The following is an 18,835-nucleotide window of genomic DNA, read 5'->3' on the forward strand; positions in this document are numbered from 1 at the left end:
ATCAGTTCTGGGGAGAGCTTCACGTGCTGCCTCTCAGCACATACTTTTCCTGGTTTCAGCTTGCTATTTCCTGGTGACTGTTTCTGCATCCATCCACATAGGTGCCTATAGAGCCCCTTCATAGAAACTCACACAGAATGGGCTTTTGTGACAATAAGAGTTTAAATATTGTTGTGTTGCTTTTGTTGCTATTTTTTATAGCCTCCTGTACCAACTAGGCTTGAAGTTGTTTGGGGACCTCCTCATGGTGCCCCTTTGCATGGTACAAATGCATTTTCCTGCACCACTGCTGACTGCTGTAGCTGAGCAGGACAAGTGGTTACCAGTGAAATGGAACCTGTAGAAAGGCTTGAGGCAGCAGTTAGCCATGTTTCTTGCTATTAATTTCCAAAAACAATTTACCACTTTTGCCTTCATGTGTTATCTTTGAGCTGTTTGAAACCTGTGCCCCGTTTCAAAGTTTCCGGGGTCTTTGGTTTTGGTTTCTGGTGTCTGTCTTTGAGAGATTAGGATACCTCTTACCGTGACAGCTACTCTTGACTGTCCAATTCATGCTATTGTTGGTGAGCTGAGTCCCCTTACTGGTGCCTGCTTGGTGAGACATGTGGTTTAAAGCTACTATTTAACACACAGCCTTTGGTGACTTATAGTTAGTCTTTGAATTTAGGAGATACTGCATGTTTCTAGTAGCTTGAAACTCTTAACTGTCTTACAGTTGAAAATAAGTGTCTGAATTTGAGCTGTTATGTTAGTATGCACAGCACTTTGTAAATTGCAGTATTGTTAATAGCATTGAACTCTACTTCAGAGAGATCTGAGATTTGGGAAGAAGGTGGAGAATGTGAAGATGCTCATCCGTCCCTCCCTTCCTTCCTTTCCTCCCCAGCACTTACTCCCCATCTTGTAGAAAATGCTGTGGACATGCTGTGCAGTGCACAGGCATGGAAATGGTAATGTCTTTGACTAGATTAAATGCATGTGAGGTCATGAGAAAGAGGAGGCGCTAAGCTGGAAGTGCACTTAGCAGAGCCAGGCAATCTTTCTTGCTTTTTCAATATTCCTACCGTGGTATCTCAAAGGCAAAGACTGATTAGATAAGATCCTGTATTACTGTTATTGGGAACTTGTTTCAAAACTTCACTCCTTTGAAGGTTAGAAGCTGTCATTGCTTTCCAGCTGAAATTATCTGTTTGGGTACCCATTCTTACATGGGGTAAACCTTATTCTTTAATTTATACACTGGGAAGAGAACTATTTAATTTCTCCATGTATTCACAGAGTGCCCTTCATTTGACTAAACTAAACCAGCCAACTTCTCTAGTGCTCTGACTCACAACAGACTGGCAGATTACTATCAGTTGTCTGCCCTGTCCCTCTCAGATGTTCTTGCCCCAATCCATAGGGCTGAGCCACAGCAAACAGTACGCAGTTAGCGCTGGTTTACCTTAATATCCTGCGCTGCGAAGAGTCGGGGAGTCCAGCAGCACTCTGCATGAAGCTGAGGCACTTGTGCAAAGGCAATAGGGCAGGAGTAACCACATCTCACTGTACCTATCTCCTCCTCTGAGTCTGAGACCGTGGGCTCTCCATAAACCCCATCATCCTGTCCCACCTGTTGAATTGGCACAGGGAAAATCTGTTGCACTAGTTGATGTAGGAGATTTTTGCTCACTCTGCAAGTAAGGTGATATGGGGCACCCCAGTGAATCAAAGTTTTGAGGTATGAGCTCAATTTGTTTATCTGAAAAAGAGGCAAAACAGTTTTCTATTCTGATACATGCGAAGAGTAGAAGGCAGAAGAGCAGTTGTAGTTCACTTCGAGAGGCTTTTTTTTTAGGGGTCTGTGTAAGAAAGTGTAGAGAAAATCAAGAGAAAGTTTAGTGTTATCCGTAAAGGAGGCACTGGATCTAATAAGCCATTTGTGTAATTAAAAAGTTGTAAAAGTAGGGCAGTACACTTGCAACAACTTCTAAGCTGAAATTTGTGTAATGGAAAGAAACAATTACAAAATTGTTTCTTGCTGAATGGGAGATCCTAATTAGGTTTTTCAGTTAAAAAAAAATTAGAAAATTGTACTTGAAATACTAGTTTTATCTGATTTTGATACATTCCTCTTCTGACACTACCTTAACACTAGCATTCTTTATGTAAGATTTAAAAAAACCACCAAACTATATATATGCTAAGACTGGAAAATTAGGTTTTAAATACGTGGGGACTTCTGTGGTCATTGGTGCCATGCTTAGTCTTTGTTCTACCCTTTTCTCCATATGTACTTTGATAGTCGTCAGTTACCTGAATCTGTAACTCAGCTTTTGTAGAATTGTCATTCATTTAGCGTTTATATGTGATGAGCCTTAATAAGTCCTTAAAAAACAAAACATTTCTTTTTTTCTCTCCTTCCTCAGAATATTAAATGTTTTTCGTCACTGGGTAGAACACCATTTTTACGATTTTGAAAGAGATCTGGAGTTACTAGAGAGATTGGAGACATTTATTTCCAGTGTAAGAGGTATGGTAATTGGTGGTCCTGTTGTTCTTCCGCATTTTGGTACAACCTGCTGGTCTAATCCTGACAGCTTTTAGGCATAAGAATATCTTACACACATGAGTAATTTTAATGCCTTTAATTGAGCTGTTTATGAGACTCTCCTTTACATGAGCAAGCTTTGGCCTGGAGCCTAGACAGCTACCAAAAAATCACTTCAAGCATCATGATATTTAACTTAAGTGTATTTACCTGTGGACAGTAGTGTTCATCCATGCCTGAGTCTACAGTAGACTTATTAGAATTCAGACCTTCCTCCTCCCTGTGTTGTATTCATAGAGAATTCCTTCCAGGTTGGTTACTGAGAGAAGTTTTTTCCATCTTCTTCTCTCCCCATTTATTGAAAGTTCCAGCTGAAAATCATTAACCTTTTAGGAGAAAATACTTGACCCATTTGGTATCGCTTCCTCCAGAGCAATCCCTTATGAACTAGCAGATTTTTTTGGCAGTTTACGTGGAGGGCAACAGCGTTGGCATATCAATTTTAATCATTATCCTGGCAATTCTAGACTTTACTTTTCAGATTTCCAGACCATATATTGGGCAATATAATTCTGGGATAAACGTAGAGAACAGTAGTTTATCTTTTGCAGAGGTCTCCATGCTAAATACTGCTGACCAGAGAGGAATAATTCAGTTTGGGTTAGTCTCTTATAAGCTATTTGTCTTGAACTGCTGAAGGTACTTTCTGTCTTGTCCACTATTTTGTATACTGTAAACATTGGACTGATACTGTAAACATGTATTTTTTAAATCTTTTTGTTCTGCAGTGCACTAGTATAGCATGTTGCAAAGTTCTCACTTGAAGCTTGTTTACTTTTTTAGTTCTACTCTTCTAAGAAGATGAAGTTAGCAGTCGAAGTAGAGATGGTTGCAGCTGAGGGGGAAAAGTAAAATAAAATGTGTACAGTCACTTTTTGCCACTCAAAAACTGCCAATAAATGTGACTAAACACAACTGGACACACAAGAATTCATTCACATGTGTCTGTATTTGCCAACTGATACAGGTGCTAAGAAAAAAAAATAGGGAATTACAAACCTAATTTGCACACAGAGATGTAGAATTTTTTGTGCATGTACAAATTTTTGTGGCATTGGTTTTATTAAATTATCAAAAATCAGTTAAGATGGTATTAAAAAGGGGGGGTTAATGGTTTCTGTTTTGCAGGAAAGTCCATGAAGAAGTGGGTGGAATCAATTGCTAAAATCATCAAGAGAAAGAAAGCTCAAGCAAATGGAATTAGTCACAACATCACCTTTGAGAGCCCACCTCCCCCAATCGAGTGGCACATTTGGCGTGTTGGGCACAGCGAAATGCTGGACCTCATGACTCTGCATCCTATAGAAATCGCTCGACAGCTGACACTACTTGAGTCTGACCTTTATAGGTAGGATTGAACTAATACATGTCTTTTTTTAGATTATTTGAGCAAGAAAGGGTCCCAATTCGTAGAATCAGTCAAAAGTACATCCCCTTGACTTTCAGAGTTTATGGAAAGAGGTTTTCTTGCCATCTGCTTGATACCAAAATATGCAAGGGGAAAAAAGGGGGTTTTTATCTCCATATCAGACTTCTGACAACATAAATAAGTACAGGAACAATACTAAAATATTACGAGTAGATAATACTAACTTGTAATGTCTCCTTGTTAAAAGCAAACTTAGTATGACATTAATAAGAAATGCTTGTTGCATCATAAAAAGAACACGATTGTCTCTGCTCCTTTCCTTTATACCTTTCCTTTATAGCTGCATGTCAAAGGCCCAGGAGTTACATGCATATAACCATAGTACTGTCAAGGTCCTCTAATCTGATTCTGAAGACTTTTTTGGTCTGGTACCATAAGTACTCTGCTGTTTCCTAGCTCTGTTGTTACCTGTGATAAATGGAGCTAGCCTTGATGTGAGAACTAGGTTTCGCTGGGTAGAAATTCTTTAAGGTCTTACGAAACTCAAAGGTGAAGCATCCTTTCGTGTTTTAGTGACAGCAGGTTTTCAGTTGAAATAGGTGCTTTTCCCTTAGGTTGCTCTAAGTAATTCAGCTTCCTATTTTAAAAAAAAATTGTAACTGTCTTTAAGACGCTTTGAGGAAATTAAACTTACTCCTTTGTAATTTTCTTATCTAAAAATGCTTATTCAAAAATGCCAACTTCAATGAAGATAAGATGTATTTCCTTCTATATCAAATGCTCATCAAAAAGTTACTTTAAGTAACTGTTTTGCAGTAGATTAGATTGGATTTGTGAAACATCAAGTCATGATTGAGGGAAGAAATAATCTTTTAATGCAAACACAGAATGTACAATTCTTATTTGTATTGAGCTTTCTTCTGCATCTTGCTTTGTCGTTATCAGGGCAGTACAGCCATCTGAACTCGTTGGTAGTGTGTGGACTAAAGAAGATAAGGAAATTAATTCCCCAAATCTATTGAAAATGATTCGTCATACTACAAATCTTACTCTTTGGTTTGAAAAGTAAGTACAGGTGGTGATAGTGTAGTGGCATTAACTCCTACTGAAATTCAGAGAGAAACATTTTTCTGTTATTTGAATTCTGTTAACCTTGAATCTTGAGATGGCTGTAGGGTATTACAGTAGTTCCAGTTTTTGGTTCAAGGGTGCATGCCATGCCAATCGCATATGCTCCCTCTTCCTGAGACTATACAATTTTTTTTCCAGTTATGTCCACTTGGTCAGCATGCGCCCTACTTACATTTCTACAGCACATCAAAAGGTGTTGAAGGCAGTGCAGGACTCAGCACCGCTTTTCTACATCTCTGATGAAAGCAGTGTTGTGTCTGTCCCCTTCTCTTAGCCTGTCTGCTCTTGCAGGCGGGATGGTCTGAGAACATGGCCAACGCTGCAGTCAGAAGGGTGTAGCAGCTTGTATGTGTATTCCTAACCTAGCGAGATTAAAATACCACTGTATCTACAGTGGCATGAGAGTCACTCTACGTATCCTGGATCTTACTTGGGGTTTGCTTTATTATTTTACAGGATATGCCAAATCCTTTCTTGGCTTTCCAACTTGAACATGTGTACGATGCAATTACATAAATTTGTACTTGAGATTCTTGAGAGAGAGCCAGAATGTGCTTACTGTATGTGCTGTACAGTTTTTGCTTGGAAAATTTTGATTTAGTAGCTAGCAAAATGTCAGATTTTATTTATCAGTGTTTCTCAAATTACATCTTTTGATTAGGTGCATAGTGGAAACTGAGAACTTTGAAGAGCGAGTGGCTGTGCTGAGTAGGATTATAGAAATCCTGCAGGTTTTTCAAGATCTGAATAATTTCAATGGTGTTTTGGAGATCGTCAGTGCAGTGAACTCTGTATCAGTGTACAGGCTAGATCACACATTTGAGGTAAGTTTTGGGCATTGCTTTTGGAAAAAAAAACTTATCAGAATCCAGAAACGTATCACACACACTTCTGAAGTGAAATCCGTAGTATCCATATCACACTTGCTTTCATGGAAGAAAATAAGTATGAAATGTTCAGACATTTGAGAAAACACATGACATGGGCTGGGTGTCTCAAAGGGTTTGTAATGGGAAGTGGAGCTTTTCAGCAGATGTTTTCTTACTTGGGTGTCCAGCCCAAAAAGGGGAAACACCATGGCCATTCAATTGTTGTTTGTTGACCTGTCTGAAAAGAACCTGTTGCTTCAGTCCAATTTCATGGGTATGAAAGAGGAGGTTCCCAGAGCTGAGAACTCTGACTGGAATACTGGTAGAAGAGCATGGGGAAGGGATAGCTAAAACTTGGATTTCAGTTGAACACAAGAACTTCTCTTGGATGAAAGAGTCTTAGACAATATAGATTGTCAGAGGCAGAGATACCTGCTGAAACAATTTTAATGGACAGTAGGAAGAGAGGCTACTACACAAGTAGTGACTCTGGTTTTCACTTGCCAAGGAAAAGAAACACCTTGGATTTGGCAGCAAAGCCTCCCTTGGCTAAAATAGAAAAAGAGGCATGGATAAAATATTTTGAGTTTTTTATGTCTTTGAAAGGCAGTACAAGGCCTTTAAGTTAAATTCAAAATTAAATGTTTAATTTTTATTACATTTAAAGACCAGGAATATGCTTACAAGTTGATAGACAAAACAATTGTTTACAATAGCCTCGTGATTCACATGACTATATTGTTGGACTGATAGTGCTGTACTCCAGAACAAATAATTTACAAAAGATGTTCTTTCAAATCTGAATTTTGATCCCTAAGTTTTGCACAGAGAGCTAGGGAATTGCCTTGTTTTTGCTAACATGCTATTGAGAAGATTTGCATTCCTAATTTTTTTCTTTGACAACTTAGGCACTACAGGAAAGAAAAAAACGAGTTTTGGATGAAGCAGTAGAATTAAGTCAAGACCATTTTAAAAAATATCTAGCTAAGCTCAAGTCAATTAATCCACCCTGTGTGCCTTTCTTTGGTAAGTAACACCACGGCAGGCTAATATTGTGTGTATTGTCAGTCTTAAGTTGAGTTTGATGCAGATGTGTTAATATTGCTTAAAGAGATCAGGGTTGTGTTTAGCTTTAAAGAATTCTTAATATAATGTGTGACTTCACCTTCCTAGGTTTGTAGTGTTTTTAGACTCAGTGTCTTTTATATAAGTTTATTATTCTAGTTTAGTATACAGATTACTGGTATTATATTCATATGAATACTACCTTACTTGGTTTAACACTGCCTCCACATCGGTCATCTGTTCATGGCAATGACCTGCAGATGTTTTTTTCTAAACTCAGGTTCTCAAGTGAAGGAGATAAAACATCTTATTTCAATAATATATTGTTCCTATGTAAAACACAGACTTGTTTCATTCTTGCCAGCTAATAAACTGTCGGAGCATTAAAGGGAATGGTCTACCTATGCGCAGACTTTTTTATCATTCATCAGAAAGAATGAAATCAGCTCTTGGAATGAAAATGAACTTCAAAAAACACTTCTCTCTTTATCAGGAATATACCTAACAAATATTTTGAAGACAGAAGAAGGGAATCCTGACTTCCTTAAAAGACAAGGGAAAGAACTAATTAACTTCAGCAAAAGGAGAAAAGTGGCTGAAATTACAGGAGAAATTCAGCAGTATCAAAACCAGCCTTACTGTTTACGGATAGAGCCAGAAATTCGGGTAATTGAACATTAAATATTTGTTTGGGGGATAGGAGAGGGAAAAGAATGTACATGACAAAAAATTGCCAAGTAATCTTCTAGTATGAGACCAAATCTTGCGTGAACAGTGACCATCAGAAGAGGGGGGAACAGTGGCTGGTAGACAACAAAATACCACAGCAAAGGACTAGCCAGAAGTGGGGATTTACTCACTTGGATTCTGTGTTCTGGGTCTTGTTCATCCCCTTATTGTTCTGCAGCCTGGTATCAGAGAATTTTTTAGCAACAGAATGAGTAAGACATACTGACTAAACAACAGAACTTTTTGGAGAAAAATCGGTTGCCTTTAACCTAAAATGCTCTGTACGAGCCCAGTGTGTTGAGTCCTTCAGGCATTCTGTAGTAACACCTCTGACCAAGGTCTACTGACCCCGCTAAGAGTCAGAGGACGTGTAGTTCAGCGCAAATACCAACAGCCGTTCAGCACAGCAGAAGCTAAGTGAATGCAGGGATGCACCAGTGTCAGCCACCCTTATCTTTAGAAATAAGAAAGGATGCTCAGGTGGTTATTAACCTAAGACAAAGACTAGTGAATCCCAGATAATTCAAAGGAAGATGGTGAAACAATGAGCCAGGTGATGGTAGGTAGGTGTTTTTATATGGAGGTAATAACGATTGAAAAGAATAGCTTTAAGTACCCAACCATGCTTCCTAAGTGCACGGCTGATTGTAACCTTTCCAAAAAAGAGCAGTGTGGACAGCTCTCAGTCTTGGCTAGGGAACAGCAGCAGGCGGGAAGTGGCAAAGAAGTTGGTTGCATGAAGACTTAAGTGGGCAATAGCAGTGCTGTTTAAAATGTCATTTGCATTGTGTGTTTAATTGCTGTGGACGCGTCTGGGAAGGGTTTAGGAGATTTACAGTATTCTTAAGCCAAGAAGTACATTAAGTTCAGGGGATGGCAGTATCTGCGCTGACAAAAAGAACAAATGGAAAATGCTGTAGCTCACCACCCAGAGACGCCAGCTGCAGCAGGGGCAGCTAACGCGGGACTGTCAGGCCGTCGGGGAGCCTTGTCCTGCCCGCGCCCTTGGTGCCAGTCCTGTCCTCACCATGCCTTCCCTCCAGTCCTTGGGCCGTAGCGCTCTGTCCCTGCCTCTGACCTTCCTGCTTTTGCCCTCCGTCCCTTCCTGTTCTCTGTAGTTAACTGATCACATCCAAAGCACCTCTGAGAAATGGTGCGAGCATAACCTTGGCTTTCACTACTGCATCGTCCGTATCCTGCTCCTTCCCAGATCTGTGACGTTAGCTTCTTCAGGCACAGGTGTGCTGTTGTGTGGCCTCTAACACCGCTGTGCTGTCCGTGATTGACAAGTCAAAAATATTAGCAAACAGGTTACAGAAGACTTCATTTACTGTGCCTAGTTATTTGAAGCAAGGTCATTCTTCTATTTCCGGAAATGTACCATATTACATTACCAGATCTTGATTATTTCTTGCATGGGATTATTTCAGGGAATGTTTTACTCCTGTTTTCCTGGAAATGAGCTTCACAATGGTGAAAAGCTAGATTTTTAATCAGTTAATTATGAGCATTTCATTAAGATTCGGTGTATATGCTTATTTTTTAAATATTATTGATGCTTGTTTCATTTAGAAATTCTTTGAGAATCTCAATCCTATGGGGAAGATACCAGAAAAAGAGTTCACAGATTATCTGTTCAACAAGTCATTAGAAATTGAACCTCGAAACTGCAAGCAACCACCTAGATTTGTAAGTGTCGTCCTGCACATTAAATAGCTAAAATCCACTACCCACTATGAAAAAGAATTATGTCGTTAACTTAATAAGCCATATGTATTTCCTTCAGAATTCTATATCATGAGATGATGTTAAAATACTTATTTCAGGCGTTTGTCATTAATAAAACACGCTACCTTTGGCTTATTTTAGAATGAACATTGTTTTGGCAAAACCCAAAACATTACGATTTAAATTTGGGTTTCTTAGCATATAGTAATTTGATAGAATATGTAATAACATTTTTCATTTCACAGTATCAAAACTTATTAATATTAATTGAAATACAGATTTTATGCATAATCGATGTGTTAAGTTTTCTTTAAGTAGAAGTTAATTTCTATTTTTCTTTTGTCTAAATGTTTCACGTTGTTACAAAAACTGAAGTATATCACGGAATGGATTAAGGTGCAGCCTTCTTGTTGATCAAAATACAGTTCAATTCAAAGGAGTAGCAATCTTGTTTTTTAAGAAAATAGCCCAGAGCTCTTTTTTAAGCAGAAAGATCACTCTCTGGAATGCTTGGGGTTTTTATACATTGTTATTGTACTTCTGAGGAGCTGGGGACATCTCCTCAGATGTCATGGACATGGGAGAACTATAAATCATTTTAGCAATCTCCTGTTAGGGGCATGAGTAAGATGATACTACAAACATGGCAAGAAAGTGACTGAAATTGCTGTTGCAAAAACACTGCTTGCATAATTTCTTTAAAACATTTTCTAAAAATAGATATTCAATCTCAGTCATCTGGGCATGAATTCTTTACAGTTCATGTTTTCCAAAGCAGATATTCTCATTGGAATTTCAGGAAAGTCCAGTTCTGGGTACTGTAATGTGGTGGAGTTGTGCATACCACTGTAGGATGGGAACGTAATTCATCTTCAAGGAATCAGCTTTGATCTGTGCTGTGTCACACCTGAGTCTAATGAGGCTTGTTTCGTTCACACCAGTGACGTGCGCGTAAGAATTTCGTCCTGAGTAACCCAGAGGACGTAGACAACGTGCATCTGAGCGTGTCCTTGATCTTGGACGTGTGTAGGGGCCTGGTGACCTGCTGTGGTACAAGCACAAAGCATGTCTTATGGTGTTGTTATGAGGCTCTTCTGCAGGCCTATGGGGCACTTGAAATCTCTCTCTCTCTCTCACAAGGTTGTGACGGGCTCTTCCCTATATTTTGTCCTGATTGGCATGCGTCTGCAACTTGATTCTTCATTTGTCACAGCTGTGAAAAAAAATTTTTAAATTACTAAGCTAGGCAAAAAGATTCATTAAGCTGCCTCCATAACTTTTCAGTAAACTTCTGCTGTATAGATACCAACAGGCTGAACCTCACGTCAATTGTAGAAAGGCTGTAATACCATTTAAAGTGCATTTGACAAGTACTTTTAAAAATACCTCCTAGAGACTTGGCAATTTTGCTATCTGAAAGCAAAAGTATCTGTTAGCAGTACTAACCAGCTTTACTTTCTCCAGCCTAGAAAAACAACATACCCCCTGAAATCTCCTGGGATAAGGCCTAACACTGGCAGACACGGCTCCACCTCTGGCACCTTGAGAAGCCATCCATTGCCACTTGAAAAGGAACCGAGTAAGATAAGTTTCAGTAGAATTACTGAGGCAGAGCATGAATCAACAGTATCGGCACCAACTTCTCCAAACACACCGTCTACGCCGCCAGTGTCTGCTTCCTCGGAGTTCAGTGTGTTTTTAGATATTGATCTCAACAGCTCTTATGGTAAATGTGCAGGATGTTGTAATAATTGTTGTTACTGTCCCCCAGGCTTCCAAAATGTATTGGTGCGTATGCCAGCCTTTTAAAAAAAAAAGTTGCAAAATTTAGTTGTGGACTATGAAGTTCTTGCGTCAGTGTTACGTGTACTGCGGTTTGGAAATCCCTGCTGTAAGTAGTTCCATAACAAGTGACATTTCCAGTCTTTTTACCTGCTGGAGCTGAGGCAGTCTGTTACGGGAGATGTCCCCATGAGGCACTACTGTGCAGGGGCTATGCCAACTTTACCACCAGTGGCACATCCGTAGAGAGGAGCGGTGCCGAGGACCTAGCATCCACACCAGTGTGCGTTTCAGGAGTGGTCCTGTGGACTTATCACACTCTAGTGATTCTGGTTTCATTTCCTTTGAAGGGAATCCAGTCGGTGTGTTTTGAGATGTGAACCGAAGTGCCAGAAGTGGGGATGGTCAGGGCACTCACTCCACAACGCAGTCTTGATTTAAAAAATTACACTGTTAGTTCAGACGCGCTGATAACGCTCCCAAGTTTTTCTTGTAGCTGTGTGGTGAGGGGCAAAAGTGACAATTTTTATACGGCAAATGCTGAGGGCATGCAGGGAAAGTGAACAACAACGTGGTAGTGTCAGAACAGAGTAGAATAATGAAATTTAATTCCCAGCATAAGTTAAAATCTCTCGTTCAGGAATATTTTACACAGGAAAGTTTAATTCATGTTAGCATAAACTTGGAGATTATGGTGATCTTTGAGGTCATTCGCAAGCATACGTTATGTGCTGTTGTAGAGCAGTTGTTCTGTGTGGAAAGTTTTTAATCAGTTTTTCATTTAACAGGTAACAATAGCATCTTCGCTCCCATCAGTTTGCCACAGTCGAGTGAGTACCATAACTCTTAAATGTTTTATTTAACTCTGCTTTTCCTGGTTTCAGGAGAGCTGAATGGGAATTAAAACCTGAAAACTGGGATGAAAACGTGGGCTGCATTCATTAGGGTTCTGAGAGGATTTTTTTAATACAGATTTCACATCAAATGTCTAGTAAAGAATGTGAAGTCTAAAAATTGTCTGATTTGGTTTGTTTCTTTTTCCTCAGGCTCTGGTATGATTTTGCTTGTATTTTGAATGTCCTTGATGATTATTTTGTTTGACTAATGCTACAAATGAAGCAACTTGATAATTTCGTATTACCACTTAGTGAAAATAACCGTTCTGTTGCTGGGAAAGAAGAGGTGCTTTTTGTACCACAGCTGTGAGGGATATCCTGTATTCATCTGTGTTTTCAGCTTCTCTTTTTACTGCCTTATTACACAGGCACATACACTTTTTCATAATATGATTAACATTTCAAACTGGAGAGGTGCCTGATGTATTGATACAGAACTCTGTGCACTTCTAAGAGAAAAAGCAAAGTTGTGAAAAAAGTCGCAAATAGAGGCTGGGGAGTTGTGTTGTTTCTTAACTTTGAGGATTTTTTTTTTTTCCCCTCTGTAAAAAGGACAGACTAGAAACGTCCTAAAATGCTGTAAGAGTTGATATCGTCTGTTCTGTTCAGTGTATAATTCTACTTTAGAAGTGTTGCAGACCTGTTAATGAAGCCTCTAAATTTCTGAATTTGAACATGCACCCATACGGCTGAGAGAACAAGCTTCCACTCCGAAGTGTAATTGAGGCATGTGGGCAAACTGCAGGCACTGTGGTTAACCGGGGGTAGATTCTGCAATATAGAGGGGATTGCAGGGAAGGTTATTTACGTGCTCGCTAGGAGTTTGTTTATTTTTCTGTCCTCTAGCATTGCCTGTTAACTATCAATGTGTATCTTTGATACTGGAAGTAGGAAACCATTTTGTGGGGAGTATATCTGATTAAAGAAACAAATGAGAATTTCATACAACTGAAGTTAATGGTTCGTGTTGCTGTTGAGGACAAAGATCTGCTTATTTGAGTTGCTTCTAGTTTGGTTTAATATTCTAGAATATGTTCCTCAGATACTGCATGAGCAGTGAAATGTTTGCTTCCCTCTCTCCAGAGACTTTCTTCAGTTCATGGGGTAGCTTTCCTAAACTAAGTGATGAGCCTCAAAATCCTCCTCCACTTCCTCCACGAAAAAAGATGGATCAGGATGCATCTAATGCTAAGGTATTTCTGTCCTATATTGAATAACTTTGATAATAAACCAGGGAACATCTATCCAAGACTTTGTTAGTCTAAAAGACTTTCAAATGCAGTGCTCCAGTTGCCCTTTTGAGGTTTCAGGTTCCCAGTGTCCAGTTTCTGCTAGCTACTTCAGGAACATAGTGGTCCTGTTCGGATCAAAGAGATGGCCACACCAGTATGATGTTTCTGTCAGCAGCAGTAGCAGAGACATCAAGAGAATTGTCAGAAGATACGTTCTTTATTTAAACATCTACATTTCTTACAAGGTCTTTTTTTCTGTAATGTTGTAGGGAAGTTTAAAGTCGGATGACGACCCTCCAGCAATTCCACCTCGGCAGCCGCCGCCTCCAAAGATACAACCTCGTGCTCCTGCTTACACTAACCCCTTTGACCAGCCACTGCACAGCCCTCCTCCACCACCCCCCCGTGACCCTCTTCCTGATACTCCACCACCGGTACCGCTCCGGCCACCTGAACACTTTATCAACTGCCCTCTAAACCTCCAGCCACCGCCGGTGGGACGCTTGCACAGAGATCCCGACTGGTTCAGGGAGGCGAGCACAGGCCCCAGCTCTCCCGGCACTCCTCCCAGCACGCCCTCTCCCAGGGTACTGCGCCGCTGCTGCGTGATCAGCACGAGTCACAACAACCTGGTTCACCCGCCTGCGCCCCCGGTCCCACCCCGGCACAATTCGAGCCCTCAGTTACCAAAACTGCCACCAAAGACTTACAAAAGGGAGCTCTCCCACCCTCCTTTGCACAGACTGTCTTTGCTAGAAAATGCAGAAACTCCTCAATGACCTTAGCCATAGTAGTCATTGACACTGGAATAGTATTTGTAAAGTTCCTTTTTTTTATTTATTCAAAAAGGCAGTGTATTTTAGTACTTTCACAAATTATGCTCTTAAAGTGCTGCTGATCAAAAAAAAAAAAAAGAGTTTAAATTGGAAAAATAAGACTACACACTCTCTAGCCTGCGTCTGTTCAACAGCATTACCCTCAGGTGATCAGCAGCATTGCCTTGTTTCACATCCTCAGTGCCGACAGTTATGCCAGTATACAAAATATATCTTTTGCACTGTAAACTACACTAAATGAATTTAAACTGACATCATTTAATTGCACTGAGCCAAAAAGGGTGCGTCTGTGGAATTTTTTCAAATTTGAGCACTAGTGGCCTTTTTTTTTTTAATAAAAAAAAAAAAAAAAAGAACGATGGGATGATTACACAACACGACATACACAGTGTTACCCATTTTAAACCTCTGGCCACTTGCCTTCTAACGTCGTGTAAGCTTGGAGGTTCGTGAGCGACAGCTACTGTTCTCGAATATTTTAATGCCATGTCTTAATTGCCATTGATTTGCTGCTGAAGATGAAAAATAGGTTGAAATCTAAATACCAAAATATTCAGTTGGTCTTGATTATTTTGAGAAGGGATGGACAAGGACTACCTGTCTCGGATATTGGAAAGGATCCCTAGTACTTAGCATGCATCTTGTTCAGATGTGCCTTTTTGTTTTGGTAGGCGAAGATGTCTTAAGCTAAAGAGTTGTCTACTGTTCTGGAGAACAAAGCTATATGCCATGTATGTACAATTGTTTATATTGTATATTTACAGATAATGCTAATAACCTGTATAAATTTAAGTGACTTGAGGCCTATAATACAGTCTGCTACTCTTGCAATCTTACATGGTCAGAAGTGTTTCCTCTGGCTTAGGAACAGTCTTGCCTTCCAAACCTAATAACTTTCTTTAGATCTCACTTAACTTAATCGTGAATCCATTTTGGAAATTGGTAGCATTTAAACCAGCAAACACTTAAAGCTTTATTAAACTTTTTAAACTGATAAGTGAATGGAACTTTTATTTGCCAGTTGAACTACTTGTTTGAACTGGTGTGAGAGTGAGTCTGTTTTACTGGTAGTACTGTAGCAGCGTTTATAAAGTGGCCAGAAGCCACGTTTTATTTACTTGGTCTGTGGCCTTTTACTGTGCTTTGTATCAGAGTTCTTAACAAGATTAATAAATCACCCTAGTCTTAATTTTTAAGAGCTTGAGCAGTGCGTGTTCCTTGTAAGGACAAAGTTGCAAATTGTATTTAGTAAGTCTTCGGCAGTAAAAAATGCCCCACTTCTCCATGCTGCTGTTCTTAGCTTTGGTTGTCCTTTGGTCTGCAGTTGGGCCTGATAACGACAGCTTAACCTTTCCCTCCACCTACTAACCCATCAAATGCCTCAGCCCCTCTAGATGGAGAAGTGGTTTTCATTTTTTCTGGCTCCTGGCTGGAGAAAGGGCACTGTGGTGGGATTTGCAGCAGCTCGGGCTTCCCGGTTGCATTCTGGCTTTTTATCAGCCTCTCACCGTCTCAGGCTCCCTCTGGATAAGGAGAGGCCCAGGGAGGGGTGCTGATTTTCTTCTCCTGGGAAGATGTGTCTTGCCGTCTGTCTCTTGGACAGTCTTCTGCTACTGCCTGTCCCCTTACGCTCCTTTCCTGAGGAGGAAGAGAGGGGTAGAATCTGTCCGAGGTCTGACCTAAGGGCCGTTCCTGCAAGGGGCAGAACACACTTTATAAAGGAGAGCCTCTTCCACTTTGCAAGAATAATGTTCAATGAGTCCAAAATTTGAGATGCATGAACTGGGAGTGCAGGAAATGGACTATGCCTTGATTATGGTTTTTCCTCTGCAGTAAAAACACAGCTCATGCTCTTTTCTGTAAGTTTGGGAAGAACTCTTCTGTTGGTATCTGGTGGTGAAATCCTGCCCACTGAAGTACTCCCCTAATGCTGTCTACATAGAAAAGGCAGGCTGTCAGGTTTCACTGTTCCAGTCATCTGCAGAATAAGCTGAACAAGTGAAATTTTTCATTTAGTTCCTTGTATTAACTCTTTTGAAGCCCTCACCAGTAGCTGTTGCTAGAAGATGAGTAATAATTTTTTCAGACTTTTACATTTTGTCTGTTGTCAAAGAGGGAAAAAAAAAATCCTCTCCCAAATTTTAGAATATATAGATGTCAGCTTTATACCTTCCTGTACAAGTACTCAGACCAGGAGCATTTTCAATATCCCCTATCCTAAAACACATCGTAGCTTTCTATTTTGGTCCTGACTCAGCAAAGCCCTTACCAGATCATTTTAAGCTGACTATCTGCTGATTAGTAGTGGCTTCCATGCATATCAAAGTCCTTGCCTCCATCGAGACCTTTGTGAGGTTCTCAGTTGTGATGGACTTTGAGGAGAGTTTAAACTGGTGGAAGCAGAAGAGTACATTTCTTAGCATTAACTTTGAAATGATGCTGCACAAGGGTGCCATTCTCAGCCTTTTTTAGGTGCCAACTTACATTTAATGTTGACAGCCTATGAAAATAGTTGGGGGGCTGTGAAACACTTCCCTCTTTTAAACCTGATTGTGAAAGAGTGCTTTTGGGCTGCAGTTATAAATTCCACATTTAAAGCCAGAGAAAAAGAAACACAACTTTCAGTGGGGCCCAGATGGTTTGATTAGGAAAAATAGTGATGCAGTTGAAGTCTGAAGCCTGTCATCATTCTCCAGGACCTATCCTCTGCCAGGGACCCATGGGACAGACATGAGCCTGTGAGTCCACGTTGCTATTTTGCCAGTTTTGCCAGTGGCAGGTCCTGTTAAGCAGGTCCCTGACCCCTCCACCTTCCTTGGCCACCCTCCTCTTCTCCCCCAATGCCCCTTCAACTGTGCGTGGTTGTGCTCCGAGATGGATATGGGAACAGATCCTGTGGTTTTTTGCAGGCTGGGCTTGGAGCATCACCACACACACTGATCAACAGCCATGCTGGGACAGTAAAGCTCCAGGAGGGTGAGGGGAGAGGAGAGCAGGAACCTCTTACATCTCTGAATGGGGGCAATAATGTGAAAACACAAGATAACTTGCGTTAGAAGGCAGCAGCTAAACAGCCTTCCTAGCCACATTTCCCATGTGTGAAACATGACTCAAACCTTTACAGGGCCACTTCTGGAGTTAACCTAAAATACATAAATCACTGCATGATTCAGAAAAGAGACCTTGCTTCTGGGTAACTTACCACACAATTAAGCTATCGTCCAAGCATAACAGGAGTTGGAAAATACAAAAACAAGCATTCCAAGGCAGGGCAGCAGCAGCGATGCCGGCAGCATGAAGTACAGCGGGTACAGCAACACACGTTCCTAAAGTAACATGCTTGGCCGTGGTCAAAGGTAGTCAGATTCCCACCAGTACGGTTCGAGGGAATGCCAAGATAGCAATAAATTAACATTTCAGTTACTTCATAATTAGAGGGATAGATAAAAAGAGGGGGAAAAAAAAGCTAGAGGGGGAAAAATGTGGAACTGCTGGGTTTGAAGTTGGCTTGTGTGGGAGAAGGCAGTTCCCTCAGAAAAGTGCAGATAAACAGATGGAATGTGAAGGCAGTTAGTAGCAAAAGAAACATCTTTCTAGTTGTTTTCAGTGATCCTATTTTGAGTTACTGAGTTCTAGCATTTCCCCCTGCTCTGGAGCCAGAATAACCCCTTTGGGTACTATGAGTCTGCTATAGCAGATCAAAAACAAGGGAAAAAAAGAACCATCTTTTCTCTTTTTTCTCCAGATTTATTCCGATTTTCAAAAGTACATCACAGGTCTGAATGTACCATTCCGCATCCCTAGCAAATGCAGTAACGCCTCCCTGGGGAAGGGCATGAGCATTATTAAGAAACGCTAGGAAATAAAGTAATAAAAACTTTCTTCCACGTGTCCAAAGGAAAAATCAAAAGTGTTTGCACTTAAAAACGTTGATGCACAGTCAACTCATATTCATCTGCTTTTTTAAAACCTTTTTATGAGTTTAAACGTTGGATGAGGGTTTGCAACACCCATGATTTCCGGCAATCTTGTGGCTTTAAGTGGGGCTGCGTGTCCGCAGTGTTACAGGCTGCACTGAACAACTTGTGAAGCAGATTTTGAGTCACCGTGCGTTAATTCACAGTTCACGCCTGGAGAATTTCCTTCACAGCTGTCTTTCCTCGGGCTGGCATTTAACGTCTGCTTAACCTCTGCTGAAAGCTATGGGCTGTACCAGCAAGGTCTGACTTACTGCCGGGTGAGCTCCTGCATGGGGGTTTCTGAGGCAAGTCTTGACTTTGGGGCCATCACGCACAAGGCTGCAGTACCCAGAGAGCGACGGCTGCTGGTGTTCCCCCCTGTGACTTCCCAGCCAGTTAACGCGGCGGCTTTACGTTTGCTCCTGTGCTGCCAGCAAGCACTAAAACCAAGTAGAAGGCCGTTTTAATGTCAAGCGAGGGTAGCCCAGAATATACTTAAGTCATATACTTAACAACTTTACAGGGGAGCTGGTCAGGGCGCGGTTCACGTGGAACAGCTGCCTAAGGGATTCGTGCTACCTCAGGGGAGAGGCTGGGGCCGAGGCGCAGCTGCCCGTGCGGCTGGAGGGACGGCGGCATCGCCACCCAG

The 18,835-nt window shown here is 40.8% G+C and overlaps 1 protein-coding gene across 1 annotated transcript in view; it reads left to right on the top strand.

Annotated features, from left to right (window-relative positions):
- The window catches only part of SOS2 (son of sevenless homolog 2 (Drosophila)), a gene marked incomplete at its 5' end in the record, with an annotated part of 40,937 nt that extends 26,519 nt beyond the window's left edge, over window positions 1-14,418 (top strand). Inside the window, 11 exons of the mRNA XM_010288466.1 lie at window positions 2,409-2,512; window positions 3,719-3,938; window positions 4,905-5,024; window positions 5,752-5,914; window positions 6,868-6,985; window positions 7,518-7,690; window positions 9,326-9,442; window positions 10,946-11,207; window positions 12,052-12,093; window positions 13,243-13,352; window positions 13,661-14,418. Of these exons, the coding sequence (XP_010286768.1) occupies window positions 2,409-2,512; window positions 3,719-3,938; window positions 4,905-5,024; window positions 5,752-5,914; window positions 6,868-6,985; window positions 7,518-7,690; window positions 9,326-9,442; window positions 10,946-11,207; window positions 12,052-12,093; window positions 13,243-13,352; window positions 13,661-14,170 (1,939 nt within the window). The remainder of the gene's footprint in view (window positions 1-2,408; window positions 2,513-3,718; window positions 3,939-4,904; window positions 5,025-5,751; window positions 5,915-6,867; window positions 6,986-7,517; window positions 7,691-9,325; window positions 9,443-10,945; window positions 11,208-12,051; window positions 12,094-13,242; window positions 13,353-13,660) is intronic.
- Window positions 14,419-18,835: the final 4,417 nt, after the last annotated feature.

The sequence above is a fragment of the Phaethon lepturus genome, unplaced genomic scaffold (assembly GCF_000687285.1).
Source record: "Phaethon lepturus isolate BGI_N335 unplaced genomic scaffold, ASM68728v1 scaffold41885, whole genome shotgun sequence".
In the NCBI taxonomy this organism is placed as follows: domain Eukaryota; kingdom Metazoa; phylum Chordata; class Aves; order Phaethontiformes; family Phaethontidae; genus Phaethon; species Phaethon lepturus.